Raw genomic sequence first — 18,226 nt, forward strand, 5'->3', positions numbered from 1 at the left:
TTTTATAGGCAAGAAGAAAAATGAAAATTACTAGCATCAGGTTTTCACAGTCCCTGTGGGAGAAAGCAACAGATGAAGCTGCTCTATTCCAGCTATGTAGCAGAAAGCCAGGAAAATATTGCATCTTTTTTACTCATTCCTCTTTGAAGTTAACCTATCCAACTCCAACAAAAATGGAGTCTCATCTTTAGGGCTTTCAACTATTTCCTGCTTTTTTCCCTATAGTTATTCGTTTCCTAAAATAATCTCTTTCTGCTTACTCTTTTACCTCTGGCCATCTCATTAAACATCCTTTCCCTTAGTGTGATAGATCTCAGTCATTAGGGAAAAGTCGGTTCTAAATAATCAAATTCCCATTAAAGTCAAAATGACGGAACTCAATCTGCTGAGGGCTATTTGTATATCAAAAGGAAGACTTCTTTAATTCAAATTATATAAAATAAAGTTAGGAATTCCAGGCAATAGATAAATGTGGATGTTTTTTCTGGGGAGGGCAAGGATAGGATGGTCCTTTCTCTCTTAAAACACGTTTCATAACTCCAGAGATAACTACATCTGTAATCAAAACTGAGAGAACTCCTTTGGGCAAGAAGTCAGTGACAATTAGGATTTGTTGGTGAGCATCCACCATACACCAAACATTATTCTAATATCTATTTGAAGAACCACTGTGTTTGATAAGCTTTCATAGACAGAGTCCACCTTAGGGATTTATTTCTTTGACTAAAACCTTGTAACCTCAAAGAAATGCTAGTATTTGAAAGTAGCATTTGGCTTTGTTAGCTATTTATATTGTAGAGTTAATGAGTTTATCAGAGCATAAGTTCTGATGAGAAAGGGAGAGCATGAGGATGCGGAGGGCCTCTCTCACTGAGGTCAAAAAGAAAGGAAAATGGGAGCCAGAAATTAAGTTCAGCTACTTTATAATTGTGGTTATCTGCAGCACGGACTCTACCTTGCATAGAATCCATTTGGTTGCTTAGAAGCTAGTACAACTAGCACCAAGACCATGGATTTGCTCCCCAGATGAACTGATAGTTGTTAGTGCTGTTGGAAGATAATGGTGTTACACTGGAAAAGGTGCTCTTATCTGGGTTTGGTTTTTCCACATTTATTGGCTCTGTGATCACGGGCAAGCCACTTCAAGTAACTGAGCTTCAGGATTACCCTCCGTAAAATGAGGGTGACACCTATAGAACTTTCCTCACAAGTGAGATTCTAGAAGAAATATCTATATTTTTATGTATACACATATTTTATGCATATATTCTCTCTTGAGTGTGTATATATGATATATATGTATATATGTATATACCTATACATATATAATTTTGTAAAAGATATGTGTGATTCTTGAGCATGTTCATCAGGGAAGCTATGCAATCATTAGAATAGGGTTTTGTGAGATTGATGAAAATCTATGTATAGGGGTGGCTAGGTGGTGCAGAGGATAGATCACCGGCCCTAGAGTCAGGAGTCCCTTGAGTTCAAATCCAGCCTCAGACACTTAATAATTACCTAGCTGTGTGACCTTGGGCAAGTCACTTAACCCCATTGCCTTGCAAAAAAAACCTAAAAAAGGAAATCTATATATAGTATATCTGAATGTGTCATACACATATCATATTTAGAATGCTGTCTGTAGTAATTTCGGAACTGTTTCCACAGTGTGATATAGTAGAAAGAAAAGTTAGAAGACAAAAGTTCAAGTCTCCCCCCATCCCCACTATACTTAACTATCTAGCACTTGCCCACTGTAGGCAACAGTTTGCTCATCTTCAAGAGGAGGGACTTAAATGATGAGGAAATGCAGTTGTTCTCCATGTTCCTTATTATATTCTTGATGGATGGTATTGATATGCATGCTTCTACTCTGGTTTCTTTTTCCTCTTCCCTAAATTAACCCAATTTCTTTGACCTTTCCTCATATCTCCCTTCTATGATGTACTTTAATCTCACTGATTATTGCCTCTAGGACCTTCCATAACCTCTTCCCACATTCCTTGAGTGACCTACTTGAATTCATGTCACACCAGGGCCATCATTCACCAGAGTTTCTATAATCCCAGATCTGTCATCAAGCACCCCAGTTCTGACAGAGAACGTGATGTCATTGGTTCTAGTGACTCTCAAATGTGGGTTGTAAATTTCTTCCTGCCTTGTTTTCTCTTCATTCTGTTTCTGGCTCAGGGCTGACAGAATGAGGCTTGAAGATGAGTGACAGGTCGCCAACTCTCTCCCCAGTCATCCAATCAATCAGAGGCAAGGCTGCCGAAAGCACCAGGCAAGGGCGAGGGTAGGCGGCAAAACCCAGGACTGGAGGAGGAGGGGTGTGTTTCTGACAGTCCTAGACGTAGTGATTTGCTTCCTATCATCTACAAAGGGCTAAGTCTCAGTAAGACGCACCTGCCCTGATGACCTAAATGGTTATTTCTACTGAGGAATCTCTAATGACTGCAGTGGCCAGGGCATTCTAGATTAATGATTGTTATGGAACCCAGTTTAGCCATGGTCTGTGGTTTATAAAGATGACATGGGTGGCTTCCCCTGCTCCTTTGCTGAGACAGAAACAAATCATAGACAACATCTGGCTCCACAGCATTTTCCACTATGAGAGTCCAAAATGCCAACCTAGCAGAGACACCAGTTACAGATTCTAATAAACCAGATGCTTCAAATATTCACTTTATCATCCATCATGTCTGGCAAACCTGATACCTTTTTAGCTGGACTGGCCTTTTCACTGATGGAGGGAACACTTCAGTGCATTATGATTTTGTGGGCAGGGATACAACTGGTACCTTGACTCTGAGCTTACCTCCCATTTATCCCAATAAATATTATCCATGTACATAGTTGTTTGTCTATGTTCTCCCCAATAAGATTATGAGCATTTTGAGGCAGCTAGGTGGTGCAGTGGATAGAGTACCAGCCCTAGAATCTTCAAATCCAGCCTCAGACACTTAAAATTACCTAGCTGTGTGACCTTGGACAAGTCATTTAACCCCTTGTAAAAAATAAGAACTAAACAAAACAAAAAGATTACGAGTTTATTAAGGAATGAGACTATGTTTTTGCTTTCTTTTTGTAATCCCCACACTTTCACAGGATCTAGCATGAGTAGGCATTTATAAATAAGGACTGACTAAATAACTGTTTGGAAGCTTCTGTGGACATAGAAGACAATCCTTCAATGTCTCTGCCCAATAATCTCCAAAGTGGAGGCAAAGGTATGATCTCAAGGGGTATGCCTCAACCAATCAGAGCATGCAAAGATTAGTTACCTTCCATCCTTCCCCAAAGAACCCAGCAGAGAACTAGGATCCAAAATAACCACACTTAGCCATCACCCATTACCACCTAGCCCCCATCCACTCTACCTCCTCCTTAAGCTCCTAACTTTCTCCTTTCTAAGTGAGGCATCAGATCCTCAAGGCATAGATCACTATCAATTGTAGCACCAATGCTGGTGCCATTGGGAAAATCACCCCCTCCCATTATTGTTATTCAGTCATTCAGTTGTATCTGATTCTACATATGAACTTTGCCTATGGGGTTTTCTTGGCAAGATACTGGAATGATTTGCTGTTTTGTTTTGTCAGTGTGTATTCATTTTACAGATGAGGAATTGAGGCAAAACAGTTAAGTGCTTTGCCCAGAGTCACACAACTAGTAAGGATCTGAGGTCATATTTGAACTCAGATCTACCTGGTTCAAGACCCAGTGCTCTGTCCATTGTACCACCTAACTGCTCCTAGTGTACCTACCATTAAAAATTTGAAAAGAGGCACATAAATTTTATATATATAAAAAATTTATATATATATATATATATAATTCATATTTGTTGAATAAGTATCTATGGCTGATTATTTCCTGTTGATTCACTCCAAACTTAACTAAGATGATCCTTTACTCAGTTTCTCTTCAAAGCCTTTCCTGATTGTGTAGAACCTGCCAGAGATTAAACTCACATAGCATACTCTTTGAGAATGTTAAGGCCACTTCCCTATCATAGAGGAGCCTCAGAGAAGGGTATTAATGGAAGATAGAGGGATTAAGGCAAGAAAATTGGAAACCAGGTTATCTGAAATCATGCCCAAATGGGCTGCCACCTTGAGCAATTCCTGATTTCTCTACTGAGCACTGCCCAGTGGATTGGCATCATCTGAAATCTGTGCGGTAATTCATTCAGCCAATCACATTTAATAAAATGTCACTGGAAGCATTAACCATCCAAAATAAATTGCTTTAATTTTCTCAGATGGATTAATTCTTGCAGGTATAGAGTGGTTTCACAGGGCTTCATCATGACGATGTAGTACCTCAGTGATGTTTAGCTTAAAATGCCAGAAGCCAGTTTTTTTGAGTTCATTTCTTTAGTGGTTTTTCATGAGTCCAGAGAGACAAAGCTTTGATTCCATTTTCAATAGTATGTTAAGTAGCTTTAATCTTGAAATCTTAAAAAAAACATACTATGTATTTTCACAATTGTATAGCTTTGAAGGTCTTTGGTTTGCTTTATATATCTATATTAAGTATCATTTCTTTATACTCAAAAAGTACAAGATGAGGTAAATTGCTCCCAGCCTCTATCCTAGAAGATAGCAGATATGAATGGACGAAAAGTAGGATTTTTCTCTCTGAGCAACACAGACAGACTGACCCTAACATAGTGAAAAATATTGAAATAACATGATAGAGAGCAGTTAGTGTCATAAGAACAATTCTGATTGGGCAGGAGGAGATGAGTGGTGACCTGAGCAGAAAAGGGTTAGGGTTGGGACCTGGGGGGGGGGGGGAATAGGTGTAAACAGATAAAGTGAGAATGAACTTATCTTGGAGTCTCAGGCAGAGAGACCTGGCCAAGTTGAAAGAAGTAGCCTTTATAACAGGATTTCTTCACATATTTTGCCTCTTGGCTCCTTTTGGCAGCCTGCTGAAGACTATGGACCCCTTGTCAAGAAAAAAAAAGTTTCTAATTGTGTAAGATAAAATATATAGATTGCAAGGAAAATCAATTCTATAGAAATATAGTTGTCAAAAATATATATATATATTTTAAAGCCCACAACTTCAGGGAGCCCAGGCTGGGACATTTGTCCTAATGGAATATAAGTTCCTGGAGGGTGAGCAGTGTTTAGGTTTGGTCTTGCTAGCGCTATTGCCTAGCCCAGTGTTTGTCTTCATTGGAAGGGGGGGTTACTATTGCTGTCAATGTTGATTTACTAGAATTGGTTTGAATTCATGGTCAGATACAGAAAAGAGCCAGACAATGACTGGCAGTCATGGGGGGACTGTGATCTGCCCCATTGCAGGGAACTCACACTGAGAAGATTAGAGATGCATCACAGTGTTTAGATAAAGTGTGGACAAATCAATTCAGAAGGGAGAAGTGCCTCTCCCAAGGTAATTCAGCTAAAAGATATCAAACTATGGCTCCTAGCTAGGTCCGTATTCTTCTCCCTTGGGCCACAACTACCTGAAGTGAAGTTGCTAGGATGTGTATCCCATTAGAACAAAAGAATGGAGAGGGATCCAACTGGATTGCAGGGTGGCAGTTGGCGTCCTGTAAGTATCTCTGGGTCAACATAAGTTTACTGCTTACTTGTACTACCAAGAACAAGCAAAACATCACTCACAGCCAACAAAATTAGAAAGATATGGAGCATGAAACTCCCACATGCAATGCTTGCGAGTTTTGGTTTGGTCTTTGCAAACTGCACAGCTCATCAACAGAAAGACTAATAATGTCACTCACTGCAAAGCTAGTCACAGTCTGGAGAACCTGATGTCTCTGGGCAGCCAGGCTTCCAACTCAAGGCCTCTTTAATAGAGAGTGAAAACTGAAAACCTTCAAAGCTTTCCATCTTGGGCATGGCAAGGTAGATGTGCAGAAGAGCCCTGTTAAGGAAAGCAACCACCACCACCACCACCACCACCCCACTTTCCTTTCTTTGCTACTAGATTGACTTCTAAAGCTGAACCAGGGCAAAAGCAAACAAACCTTAGCTTTGACATTTCCTCCCTCCTTCATTCTTTCCCTTTCCCTCAGTATATCCCTAGATCATAGATTTCAAGCTAGAAAGGACCTTAAAACAATCAGATGAAACAACCTTATTTTACAGATGAGGAAACTGAGACACATAATGGTTAAATGACATGCCAGGGTCACCCATTAAATTACTGAGACAGAATTTGGACCCAAGTCATCCTTATTCCTATTCCCCAACCAATTTTGATAAAACCATTTCTTGTCTAAATCGTTGTATTCCGGCCTTCTCTATGTTGCAGCAGTTCATATAAGTCTTCCTTGTTTCTAGGAAAGTAATTCCTACCAAAAGTGATTCTATTAGCCTGGCAACTCCTTCAGTAAGGGGCTTCCATGGATAGACAAACACTTCAAGTGAGGGAAACTTTAGTTGAGGCACCACCTCAGACACATTTTGACCGTGTGGCTGGGCAAGTCTAAGAGAATAGGCTAGAGAGTATCAGTCCATTTAAGAATGGGATGCAATTCATTAAACTCTAGAGGCCTGAAGTCTGGACTAGGGGGAAAACCCTGTCTAGACTCTGAAGATACAAAGCCAAAAGAAAAACAATCACCACATTTTCTTTCTCATTTGCTTTTCTCCTTCTCCAAATCCACTCTCTGAAAATGATCTGAAAGTCATTCCTATGTAAGATAAAAATAAGACTGATAATTGTGCTTACTGTCATCCTTCCCCCAAATATTTGCAATTTCTTCTTCATCCAGCCCTGTGATTTCATTTGTGGAAGGAGCTAATGATGAGGAAGGATCTTCCTCTTCCTCATTCAGCTCTTCAGAAAGGCATAGTCTCAGGGAGTTGCTTGGGCATTGAGAGGTGAAAGGGTTTGCCCAGGTCACGTAGCCAGTAAACACCAGGATTTGAACCCAGATCTTCTTGCCTCTTTCTTCCCTATCCACTATCCAGAAATTCTCAAACTCTTTAGTATTAGAATTCTTTTATATTCAAAATATTTTGAAGATCCCAAAGAGCTTTTGTTTATGTGGGTTATACATAGCAGAAATGGCTAGAGTCATTTCAAATGTCTAAGTTGATGTTAAATTTTCAGCGTAAGCATTCACGTCAGCTACAACTTAAGGTTTGATTTTTTTTATTTTGTTGATTCTCCAGACTTAAGAAATGGTAGAGAACATGCCAATATGCAGGTTAAACATAAAAATATGTGATTTTTTCCTGGAGAGTCATTTAAAGTCATTTTTAAATCTTTACCAGTATACTCATGATTATATATCAATAATCTATACTTTACCATGTTAGAAATTAAAACATCTCAATCTTAATATCAAATAGCTTTTATCTTGTGTATTCGCTTGAAAGAATCTTGGGGAACTTCAGGCTCATACTTTCATCCAACTGTGCATGCTGTCCCCTTGTCCAGCAATAGACTTACTTCCATCTTAGCCTACTTTCTTGTCTTCAAGGCACACACCAGCTCCTTGCACACATCTAACCTAGCCATAAATGAGTTAGATCACCTTCTTCAAATTGCTCATATCACTCCATTTGACTTCTATGAATACCTCATTTTCTGACTGGTGCTATGATTACTTGTGGATGCGTCTTATCCTCTCTAATACGTTCCTTCTAGACTGGGACTGTGCTGTCTTTCATCCTTGTATTTCTAGTACCTAGGATAGCTCCCTACACAGAGTAGATGTTAAATTGATGTTTGTTGAAAAAGTGAAAGATTAGTTAATTACATTATATTTGCACAATAATTTTATACCCAAAGGTGTTAAATATTCAGTTATGATTTGGAATCAACCATGTTGTTTCCCTATTGGAAAAGCAATAGATGAACTTAGAACCTGTTCTATTTTTTTTTTATTCTGTTCCCTGGAAATGCATACATTTTAATGAAGCAATGAAAATGAGCTGCTATTTGTAGATTTATATTATTTATGTGTTTCTGTAAATCATTTATGTGCCTGGTGGTTTCCAAATGAGTCATTACACACTATACTAACAGTGATGAATGGCATCCTTGTAAGAAAACTTTATCACCATTTGTCGTCACCTTCATGGTTGTCAAAACCCACATGTCTAACAGAGCCATCAAATCTAGCTAGCTGGCAAATGATTAATAAGTTTAAGGAAAATTAAATGGGCTTCTCTTTTGCAAAGTGCAAATACCCAAAATTCAATTCAAAATTTTCTGGCATCATGGAATCAAAGGAAAAGAGTATGGTACTATGAAAAAGGAACTGAATTTGGAATAAGGGAAAATGTATTCAAATCCTGTCTCTGACTTACTATATGTGCAACCTTAGGGAAGTCACAATGTTTCTGGACTTTAGTTTCTTCACTGATAAAATTAGAAGCGGGGAAAAGGAGAAGGAAAAGTTGGCCTTGATGGTCTCTGAGTTCATTTCTAGAGTTATAATCCTATATCCAATTGAAACCTCTTCATTCACTCATTCAATGGGCATTTATTAAATATGTATTATGTTCAAAGTACTTTGTTAAACATTCAGGAGACAAAGATTACGAAAAGGGAAGCAGTCCCTGCCCTCGGGAGGCTTTCATTGTTAGACCAGAAAGACACCACCAATGTCGAATGAGAAGGCTAAGAATGTAATCCACAGTGATAAAAATTAAGTCAAATTTTCCTGTGCTCTGATTAGCTTGAAACTGTTTCTGTTAAGTAGTTTTCAGTGATATCAGTATCTGTTTCTCTATTCCCCAATTTGGAGTTTTCTTAGAAGATTCTGGAGTGGTTTGCTATTTCCTTCTCTAGTTCATTTTACAAATGAGGAAACTGAGGTAAACTAGGTAAAGTGACATGCAGGGTCACATAGCTAATACATATCCAAGGCTGGATTTGAACTCAGGAAGATGAGTTCCTAAATCCAAGCCCAGTTTTCTATTCACTGTGCTACTTTTCTGCTCAAATAGTTTGAGATGATCACAAGAGAATATTATACATACTTTAAATGTGCTCTTATAAAAATTACTTTTCTGTTACAATTCTTTTAAGTGATCAAATACTTTTTTTTATCACTATGGATTACATTCTTGGCCTTCTCATTCGACATTAGTGGTGTCTTTCTGGTCTAACAATGAAAGCCTCCCGAGGGCAGGGACTGCTTCCCTTTTCGTAATCTTTGTCTTCTGAATGTTTAACAAATCACTGAAGCTTATTATTAAATTACTATCAGTTCCTATTAATTCTGTTCCCTGGGACTTCCCAATAAACCGAGTAAGTCCAACCATGCCTCACAACAGAGTGTTGGCTAGGACACCTTCAAGGTCATGTACTCTAATTTCCTCATTTGGCACTTGTTGGAAACTGAGAACCAGATGATCCACTGGAGCAGTAAGAGAACCTGAACCACAGCCAGCATTGTCTCTGAAGCCCTGGCTTCCAACTCCACTCAGAATTCTCACATTTTGCAGTGTTGCTTGCTTTATGTTATTGTGGTCACTCTCTAAATTGCTCACCTAATTCTGCTCATTTCCTCTCTATTACAGTTCATATGAGCCTTCCTAAGTTTCCCTGAATTCCTCATATTGAAACCTACCTTTTCATTCTGTGGACTCTCTTTCCATTATATGGTTCTTTGGAGGGAGGGGATCTAGTCTCTGGTATCTATTTGTAGGGAGGTAGTTCTCCACCCAGAAGGTTGCTCTCCATGGTTGGCATTTTTGAGCCATGGGGGTACTCCCTAGAAGCAACCAATTTAAATCCTACTAGGCCAGACTGAACTCCACTTTAAGCATCTGCAATTTCGGCAGTAATATCTGTGAACAGCAGAGCTGCATTGGCTCCTGTAGCTAACCAATTACAGTTACTACTTCAATGGTGCCTTTACATCCAGCGCTGTCAGAGTGTTCTGGGTGTGTGCGTGTGTGCGTGTGTGTGTGTGTGTATGTGTGTGTGTCCATCCATCAACCTAACCAAGGATCCTTAATAATCACAGTTACAGCACTAGAAAATGCAAAGGGAAAACAGCCCTTCACTTCCAAAGAAGTTCAGTTTTGTAAGACAGTGCAAAGCTAGGAGGTTATAGTTTATTCTGAACATTGTCCTAGAAATTCACCAAGAAGACAAATTTTACCACAGTGCTTCTCATTCTTAAGATAAGCCTTGGTTCTTCTGGCTGAATCTTGGGTGGGTGACCTTGAGGTGAGGGAGGGGACAAGAATATCTTCTATTTTGCAATTGAGTGGCATAGAGGTGAAAAATGAATACTTCATGTACATGGTAACCATCAAATCAATTAAATTGTGTCAGATTTCTTCCCTCTTAAATGGAAAAGGAATTCATTAGAACTGTCAATTTTGTGGTTTAGACAAGAACTCTCCCTAGAGAAGCATGTGTTAATAGGGGTTTTAATGAATCTTTTATGGTTTAAACATTTCATTTGGGACTGAGGAAATGAATAGCTGTCCTATGTATAATATCTACATTGTACCTTGAATACTTTTTCCTAAAGAAAAACCTGTTAATCATTTTTAGAGAAGTCCCTAGATATGAGCCTTACTTAAGCTTTTATTTAAGTGATTTTCCCAGAAACTCTGGGGTGGGGACAGCAAGTCAAAGAATGCAAGAAAAGCCTGGAGCCATATGTCAAAGATATTGTGGTTCAGACCAACAGAATAAAGTGAATATCACAGTAAAATAAGATATACAAATTCTTTGGTTCCTCAGTAGATATAAAAGTTATGTTTATACTATACTGTGCCTGTTAAGTGTGCATAATTTTATGTGCAAAAAATATATTAATTAAAATATTTTTATGTTAAAATTAATGCTAATCATCTTTTAGCTACTTGTACTCTTTTTGCTAGTCGAGGGTCTTGCCCCGATGTTGACTGCTAAATGATCAAGGTGGATGCTGAAGACTGAGGTGACTGTGGTATTTTCTTAAAATGAGACAATAATGAATTTTCTTGCCTCTAATGATTCTTCCTTTCATTTGAAGACTTCAAATTCATTATAGGCTTATTAACTGGCCTAATTTCAATATTGTGAGAGAGAGAGACTGGAAGAGTCAGTCACCATGTAGTTAGGATACCTATAATATTTATCAAACAAGTACCATAACATCAAAGTTCATTGTTCACAAATCACCATAACAGATATGATAATGAAAATTTTTAGGTATTTCATGTGTTATCAAAATGTGACAGAGAAGCATGATGTGAGAATATGCTATTGAAAAAATATCCAGTTATATTCACTTGATGTGGTGTTGCCACAAATCTTTAATTTGTTTTAAAAAAAAATATCTATGACAGGCAATGAAAGGAGGTATGTCTATACTCCCCTCTCTTTGAGTTTAGGCTCCACTAAGGCTGAAACTAATTCATTTGAACTCAGAGGGAGAAATTCTTGTGTGAAGCTCATCCTTCCCCCACCCCCACTCTCCACCACTATCTTCATCTGTTTATGACACTGGTAGATTAGAAAATAAAATTTTCTAAAACTTTTCTAAAAAAAACATTACTTTCCTGAACAATTTCTCATGGGAATGTGGTAATCCAGGAGAATACATATATTATCTATATAAATATATATAAAATGGATTCGTATGTCTATATGTATGCATGTAATCTATTATTAGTTTATTATTAATGCAATTGGAATTTCTAGTCTTTTGTTATAGCTAGTTAATTTCTTCTATAAGCACTATTTGCACAAAACTGTGTGATCTGAGACTCACCTGGCCACACCTGGCAAAAGAGCCTAGCTTAAGATTCTAGCAAATTATAAATATAATCATTAAGAGAAATTAATCAGCTAATCCATTTTCAGACACCCTTCATTGACCCCCAACAATCCCAGTCACGTAACCTCAGTTTCTTCATCTATTAAAATGAGGGAAATATTGTTTATCTGTCTCATAGTTGTTGTGAAGCCAAAATGAGAAAATGTCTGAAAGTATGGTTTTTCAAATCCAATCACTCATTCCCTGAGCCTAGCCTTTCCATGTTAGCCATTCAGTTCCATTGTGTTTTGTAATTACGATAATGTTTTCCAGATGAGCACCATCTACCACTTGTCTAGCTAAGCCTCTGCCTACAGGATACAAAATAATAGGGGAGTTAGATACTTGAAACCCATATAGCCATAGCCCTAGTGGGGCAAAAACCCTTTTTTCTTTTGCTTTGATCAGTTTGGGAAGTAGGCATATGCCATAGAAAGAACACTGGATTTTTTCATCAGAGGATCTGAGTTCCCATCCCACAACCAAAACTTCCAATACCTATTTCCAGTAACTCTGGTCTCAGGTTCCTCCTGTGTAGATCAAGAGGATTTAACTAAACATCATATTTAGAATGGGAAGAGATCTGGGACTATTTATTCCTAATTCCCCTCATTTGACAAATGAAGAAACTGAGGTCCAGGGAAAAGCACGATGGGGATTTGAAGTCAGGTTCCCTGACTCCAATTCTTCCACCTTCCCATAAGGTTTCTTATGCATCTCCATCCTTTTTTAGCTTTGGCTATGCATGACCCTCCTGGGGTTTCCACCAGGTCTCTCCTAGAGTCAATAGTCTCTCCCTGAGCATACAGTGAAAGTTCTCCCTGCTGGGGGACTCCCAGGAGTGTAAGCTGCTACTGACAGAGCTATTTCTTACCTGAACTATTTTTAAAAGAACATCACCTTTCTACTACTGAACGCTTTCATTTTTTTAAACCTGAGAGATCACAGTGAACACATTAATAGAGTAGTTTATTCACATCTGTTCAGCTAACATGGAAAGGCTAGGCTCAGGGAATGAGTGATTGGATTTGAGAAACTGCTTTCAGACATTTTTGCATTTTGGCTTCACAACAACTATGAGATAGATAAGCAGTATTTCCCTCATTTTAATAGATGAAGAAACTGAGGTTAAGTGACTGGGATTGTTGGGGGTCAATGAAGGGGGGTCTGAAAATGGATTAGCTGATGCAGGTTTTCTCCCAGACAAGTAGGTTTTTTATTGGGTAGTCGTACATGGGAGTAGTGAGCTAGAGTTGGGAGATACTCTGACAAAGAAAGATTTAGAACATACTCTTATATGGGGAGAGAAAAAGGAAAAAGAGTGGTCCCAGTAGAGGATTAAATCTGCCAAGGTGAACTCTGGATGCTGGGAGTGGCCCCAGGGACAGATGGTGCCAACAAGGGGCAGTTACAAAGGGCAGAACTTATCAAGTTATAAATAATAAAATGCTTGTTAAGGTGGGCTTTTGGATGTCAAGGGAGACTCCAGGGAGACCAGGTATTGATAACAAGTAATTAAATCCCTAGGCAGTCCAGGATCCTCAAGTAAAAACAGCAGTAAAGGATAAAGAGGGCCTTAAGCAGGTCAGGACTTAAATGGACCAGGGGCAGAAGTAGTCAGAAGACAGAAAGACAAAGGTAGCCAGAAGACCCCTGCCTTGGGTAGGAGTAGAAACAGAAGAGTCTATAATTAAGTCATAGTTAGAACATCAGGTTTGGCAAGGAAACTCAGAGCAGATCAAAATACTGGGGGCCTCCTAAGAATTATAGGGACCACAGAACCCAATCTTCTCATTTTATCAAAGAGGAATCTTTAAGATGCACAGATATGGGAGACAGTGATGAGAATGGGACTATGAAAAGGAATCTCTTCTCATCCAAGTGAAATGTAAATTACTTGAGGGTAGGGTCTGTCTTGATTTTGTCTTTTTAAAATCTAAATCATATTTAATTTTTATAATTTTTAATTTTATTTTTTTCCAATTATATGTAAAGATAGATTTCAACATTCATTTTCTGTAAAATTTGAACTTCTACTTTCTTCTCCCTCCCCCTCCCCTTGATAGTGAGTAATTTGCTATAGGTTATTCATATACCTTCATATTAAAGACATTGCCATAGTAGTATTTTATTTTTCTCCAATTACATTTTTGTAAAATGTTGAGTTTCATATTTTTCTTTCTTCTTTCCTTTCCTACCCCATACCCCCAGATAAATAGCAAGTATTAATTTTGCTTTTGTATCTCTAGAACCTAGGATAGTGTCAAAACCAGAGAACACACATTTTAAATTTTATTTATTTATTTAAGGCAATGGGGTTAAGTGACTTGCCCAAGGTCACACATCTAGGCAATTATTAAGTGTCTGAGGCTGGATTTGAACTCAGGTCTTATACCCTATTCACTGTGCCACCTAGCTGCCTCCCAGAGAATACACTTAATAAAAGCTGAACATGCTTATCTCATACTGACTTAGTAAAAGTAAAAGCTTCCTGAAGGCAAGTAGTCTCTGTGAGGTTTTACCATTGCCAATATTTTAATACTTAACTATGGAGACAACAATGAATGGCAACTTACAGGATTAAATTTTTTGTTATTGTCGTTAATGTTCATTCTTCAATTTTCTCTTTTCTTTCTTGTTTGCTCCCTATCCACCTAGTTGAATATAACTTCCTTGAAGGTTGAGACATCTTTGCGTTACCACATAACAAATGCTTACTGATTAATTCTAAACAAGGAAATCCAGTTACCCTCCTCAAGGACTATTTTTTAAAATTCAGGCTTGCTATAAAAACAGAAGTTTATTGAACTTTGACATGAAGGAAACTCTCTGTATGGATTTACCCTGATAGGGAAATAGTTGTTGATCTGTAAGTGAAAGGATTTTTTTCCCCTTTTGAAAATGAGTTTTCATGTCTTTAAGAGTTTGTGGAATAGAGAAATGTCCTAATAATCCACACAATTTCCCTCTTGAACTCCTATCTCTGAAGCAGTTCCAAGGAAGAATTTTCATATTAAAACTTGATGATAATATCCATAGATTCCTATTTCTAGACAAAAAAGAATATATACAATTTTCACTTTGATGATGTTAATATGATTTCCTTTTCTTATTCTAGGAATCTTGGAAAATCAGGACTCAGAGTTTCCTGCTTGGGACTTGGTAAGTAACTTTAATTGAGGTGGAGAGGGAGATTAGTATTAGGCAGGATTGGATGCAGTGTTGTTTATCGTTCAGTTGTTTATGTTTATTTTCAGTGGTGTCTGACTCTTGGTGACTCCTTCTGGAGTTTTCTTGGTGATGATACTTGAGTGGTTTGTCATTTCCTTCTTTAATTCATCATACAGAAGAGGAAACTAAGGCAAATAGGATTAAGTTACTTACCTAGAGTCATACAACTAAGTAAGGTTATCTGAAGCTAGATATAAACTGAGGAAGATGAGCCTTCCTGACTCCATCCACTGCACCACCTAGCTTCCCTTTGAATGTGAAATACGTCGTTTTGCCTTCACCTCACCAGTATATACTTTTCCTACCCTTTTCACTTTTCTGTTTACTCTCTCTCCAAAACAAGCAACCTCAAAGTTTAATTGGAAAATTCATCCATGGTAAGGGATAAAGGATTAAAGGATTTATTATTTAGGATTTATTTATTATTTGGGGGTTTTTCCTTTTAGGATGGAATTTTGAAAGAAAGCTGAGTAGAGAAGGTAATACTTAATAGTAAGGATATAATGCTGTCTCTCTAATAATAGAATTTGGACTAAGGTCATAGTTCGGTCAGGAGGTCTGTCTCACAAGCTGTTCATGCTAAGGGAAGTCCGGGTATCAGTATAACACCAGTCCTGTTCAAATTCAGAGAACCAACTGGGTCTGATTGTCATTAGGAATATTACTGTGACTTGGAGATAAGCAGAATAAACAAATCTTTCAGACATCAATTCAAGGGTTTTCAGACATCAATTCAAGGCTATTTAACTGGATAATTTTTTTCACTTATGATGCAGAGCCAAGTCAGAGGTAATCTGACTTATTTATAAGCATCACTTAGAACTGTTTTCAAGAGGTAGCCAATCAAAAGAATGACACTCCTTATTCTGAGCAGTTCTAAGGCTCTCCTGCATATTTCCTGTAACACATTCATCCTTAGGGGTCTCTATTAGTCACAAATAAGTTCGTGCAGATTTAGCTATTATCACATGTGCATTCACTATAGAAAAACACTTGAAATATTTACCAACAATATAAAATGTATAAAAATGAAATCACTCTGTAAGTCTTTTAAATTGCTAGTCTCCATGGCAACAAATACAAAGGGTTCTTTCCATGGAAAAAGAATTTGTTAAAGAGGACTATAGAAGAATCAGCCCTATTATACTAAGAAAGTCAACCACTTTGTCATCGTTGGCTGTAGATATCAGAAATTCATTCTCCAGTGAAAGGTCATGTGTAAGTTATATTGCCATTGAACAATCCAAGGGTCACGTTCAGGGATTTTTCACTGCAAGTTGAACTCAAATTCTGGTGCGAGTTTTGAGGTGACTGAAGAGAGGAGGTTGGTGCAAAAGGTGCCTGGAAAAAAACCATCTCTGTCCATCTACCCTACTGAGCAAAAGGACAAAGCTGGGCAGTTTTCTCTTTCTTCAACTTGTCTTCTGAGTTGCCTCTGTAATCCAGAAAAGAATGGAAGTTGCCATGGGACAAATGACCTTCCTTACAGTCAAGGAGACCTGAGTTCAAGTCCTACCCTGATACATATACGCTGTTACTTTGAACAAGCTATTTAACTTTTCATTTCTCTAGGCAACTCTCTCTAAAATTAGAGGGTGCCAATCTGCATTGGCTGAGATTTTCCTCTATTGGGAGTTCCCCAAACCAAAGGTCCAACTAAATCAGGATACAGATACTGAGTCATCCAGTATGGATTAAGTACCAATAGGACTGTGCAATTTTTACTATACTTGCTTTTGAAGGCCTTCCAGTCTTGTGTTTCATAATAGCAGAAAGAACAATAGAGATATTTATTTCTCCCGTACTCTCAGACAAAAAAAGGTCATTTTGCTGATGACAGAAAATGGGAGAACAGGTGTATGGGAACTATAAAAAATGAACTGTCAGATTTTCTAAGTCATGAAGAATGCACAATAGACAAGAGGCTGGGTCATCTGATTATTTCCTGCTGAGAACTTATCAAATATAGCATTCAATGAGATTTTTGTAGCACAAAATGTGGTTCTCTTGGGCAGCAAGCCAAAGCCAGAGAGTGCTATCTCTGGCCAAGACAGAAAGTTGCTTCTTTGGGCTTAGAGGCAAGAAATCTAAAGAGTAGAAGTAAAACTGTCAGCTCAGGACCAAATCTTACAAGAACCCTAAGGCAGGGTATTCCTATTTCTATTTAGAAATGCACAGTACCTAGGAAACCCAGGCTAACCTCTTTATGTTACTAAAGGGGAATGGGGAAATGATTTGTCCAAGTACACAGGAAATGAGTGGAAGAGAACTATGATTCTAATCCAAATCTCTAGGCACCATTTTCTACCATTCTGGTTAGCTCAAAGTGTATATTCTTTCATTTTCCATCATCCTTTAAAGTATTCACTTCATATTTCATCTTTGAAGGAAAGAGCTAATAAAATGAAAGTTTAAAATAAAAATAAAACACCTTTGAGGATTTATGTTGAACCTTTGACATAATGGGGGAAAAATGGCCCAGAGAAACTAAATGATGTCAGCATAACACTTCAGTCAACCAGTGTTGACTAGGTGCCTATGGGACCATTCAAGACATTGAATATTCCAGGGAATCAACTAAACACCAAAAATATCAGGGCAATACCTTGGCAGATTGATGCCTGGTTCTTAAACTAGACCTGTAGCTTCTGATATGGGAGGGGAATAGGGGCAGAGAAGGGAGGAGAAGAGAGTGTAAACCAATGGAAAGAACACTGAATTTGGTGGAAAGAACACCTGGCTTAGAATTCCAGCTTTGCCACTTACTATTCATTGGTATGACCTGGAACCACACAGAGCCCTTCATACCCGATCTATAAAATGAGGGGGACTCCACTCACTGACCTTGCTAAGGTCCTTTGCAGCACATGTGATCCCAAGAAGGAAAAGATTTGGGTTCAGGGCAGGGATAGGTGTCAAGTTTGGATGGGAAAGGACCCCAAAAGAGGGAATGTTGGCTGTAGAAGGTTTAGGTACAAGACATTAATGTGGAAAATGAGGATCACAATAATAATCCTCTGTGGGATTTTTGAGAGGAACATTGAAATGATGTCTCTAAAATCTTAAGTACGATACAAATTATAGGATCATAGACTTAACATTGAAAAGAATCAGAGAGGGCATGCAGTCCAACCCCCTTATCTTATAGGTGAGAAGAGTAAGAGTCAGAGAGGTGTTTACTTGCTCAGGATCACACAGTTAACTAATGAATGAGATGGGTTAAGAACTCAGGTC

At 38.1% G+C, this 18,226-nt stretch overlaps 1 protein-coding gene across 2 annotated transcripts in view; it reads left to right on the plus strand.

Annotated features, from left to right (window-relative positions):
- KCNAB1 (potassium voltage-gated channel subfamily A regulatory beta subunit 1) overlaps positions 1-18,226 on the plus strand; it is a 490,100-nt gene that overhangs the window by 333,384 nt on the left and 138,490 nt on the right. For both annotated transcript variants that reach the window (XM_074190799.1, XM_074190800.1), the window contains one exon: positions 14,880-14,923. In XM_074190799.1, the coding sequence (XP_074046900.1) occupies positions 14,880-14,923 (44 nt within the window). The remainder of the gene's footprint in view (positions 1-14,879; positions 14,924-18,226) is intronic.

The sequence above is a fragment of the Macrotis lagotis genome, chromosome 6 (assembly GCF_037893015.1).
Source record: "Macrotis lagotis isolate mMagLag1 chromosome 6, bilby.v1.9.chrom.fasta, whole genome shotgun sequence".
In the NCBI taxonomy this organism is placed as follows: Eukaryota; Metazoa; Chordata; class Mammalia; order Peramelemorphia; family Peramelidae; genus Macrotis; species Macrotis lagotis.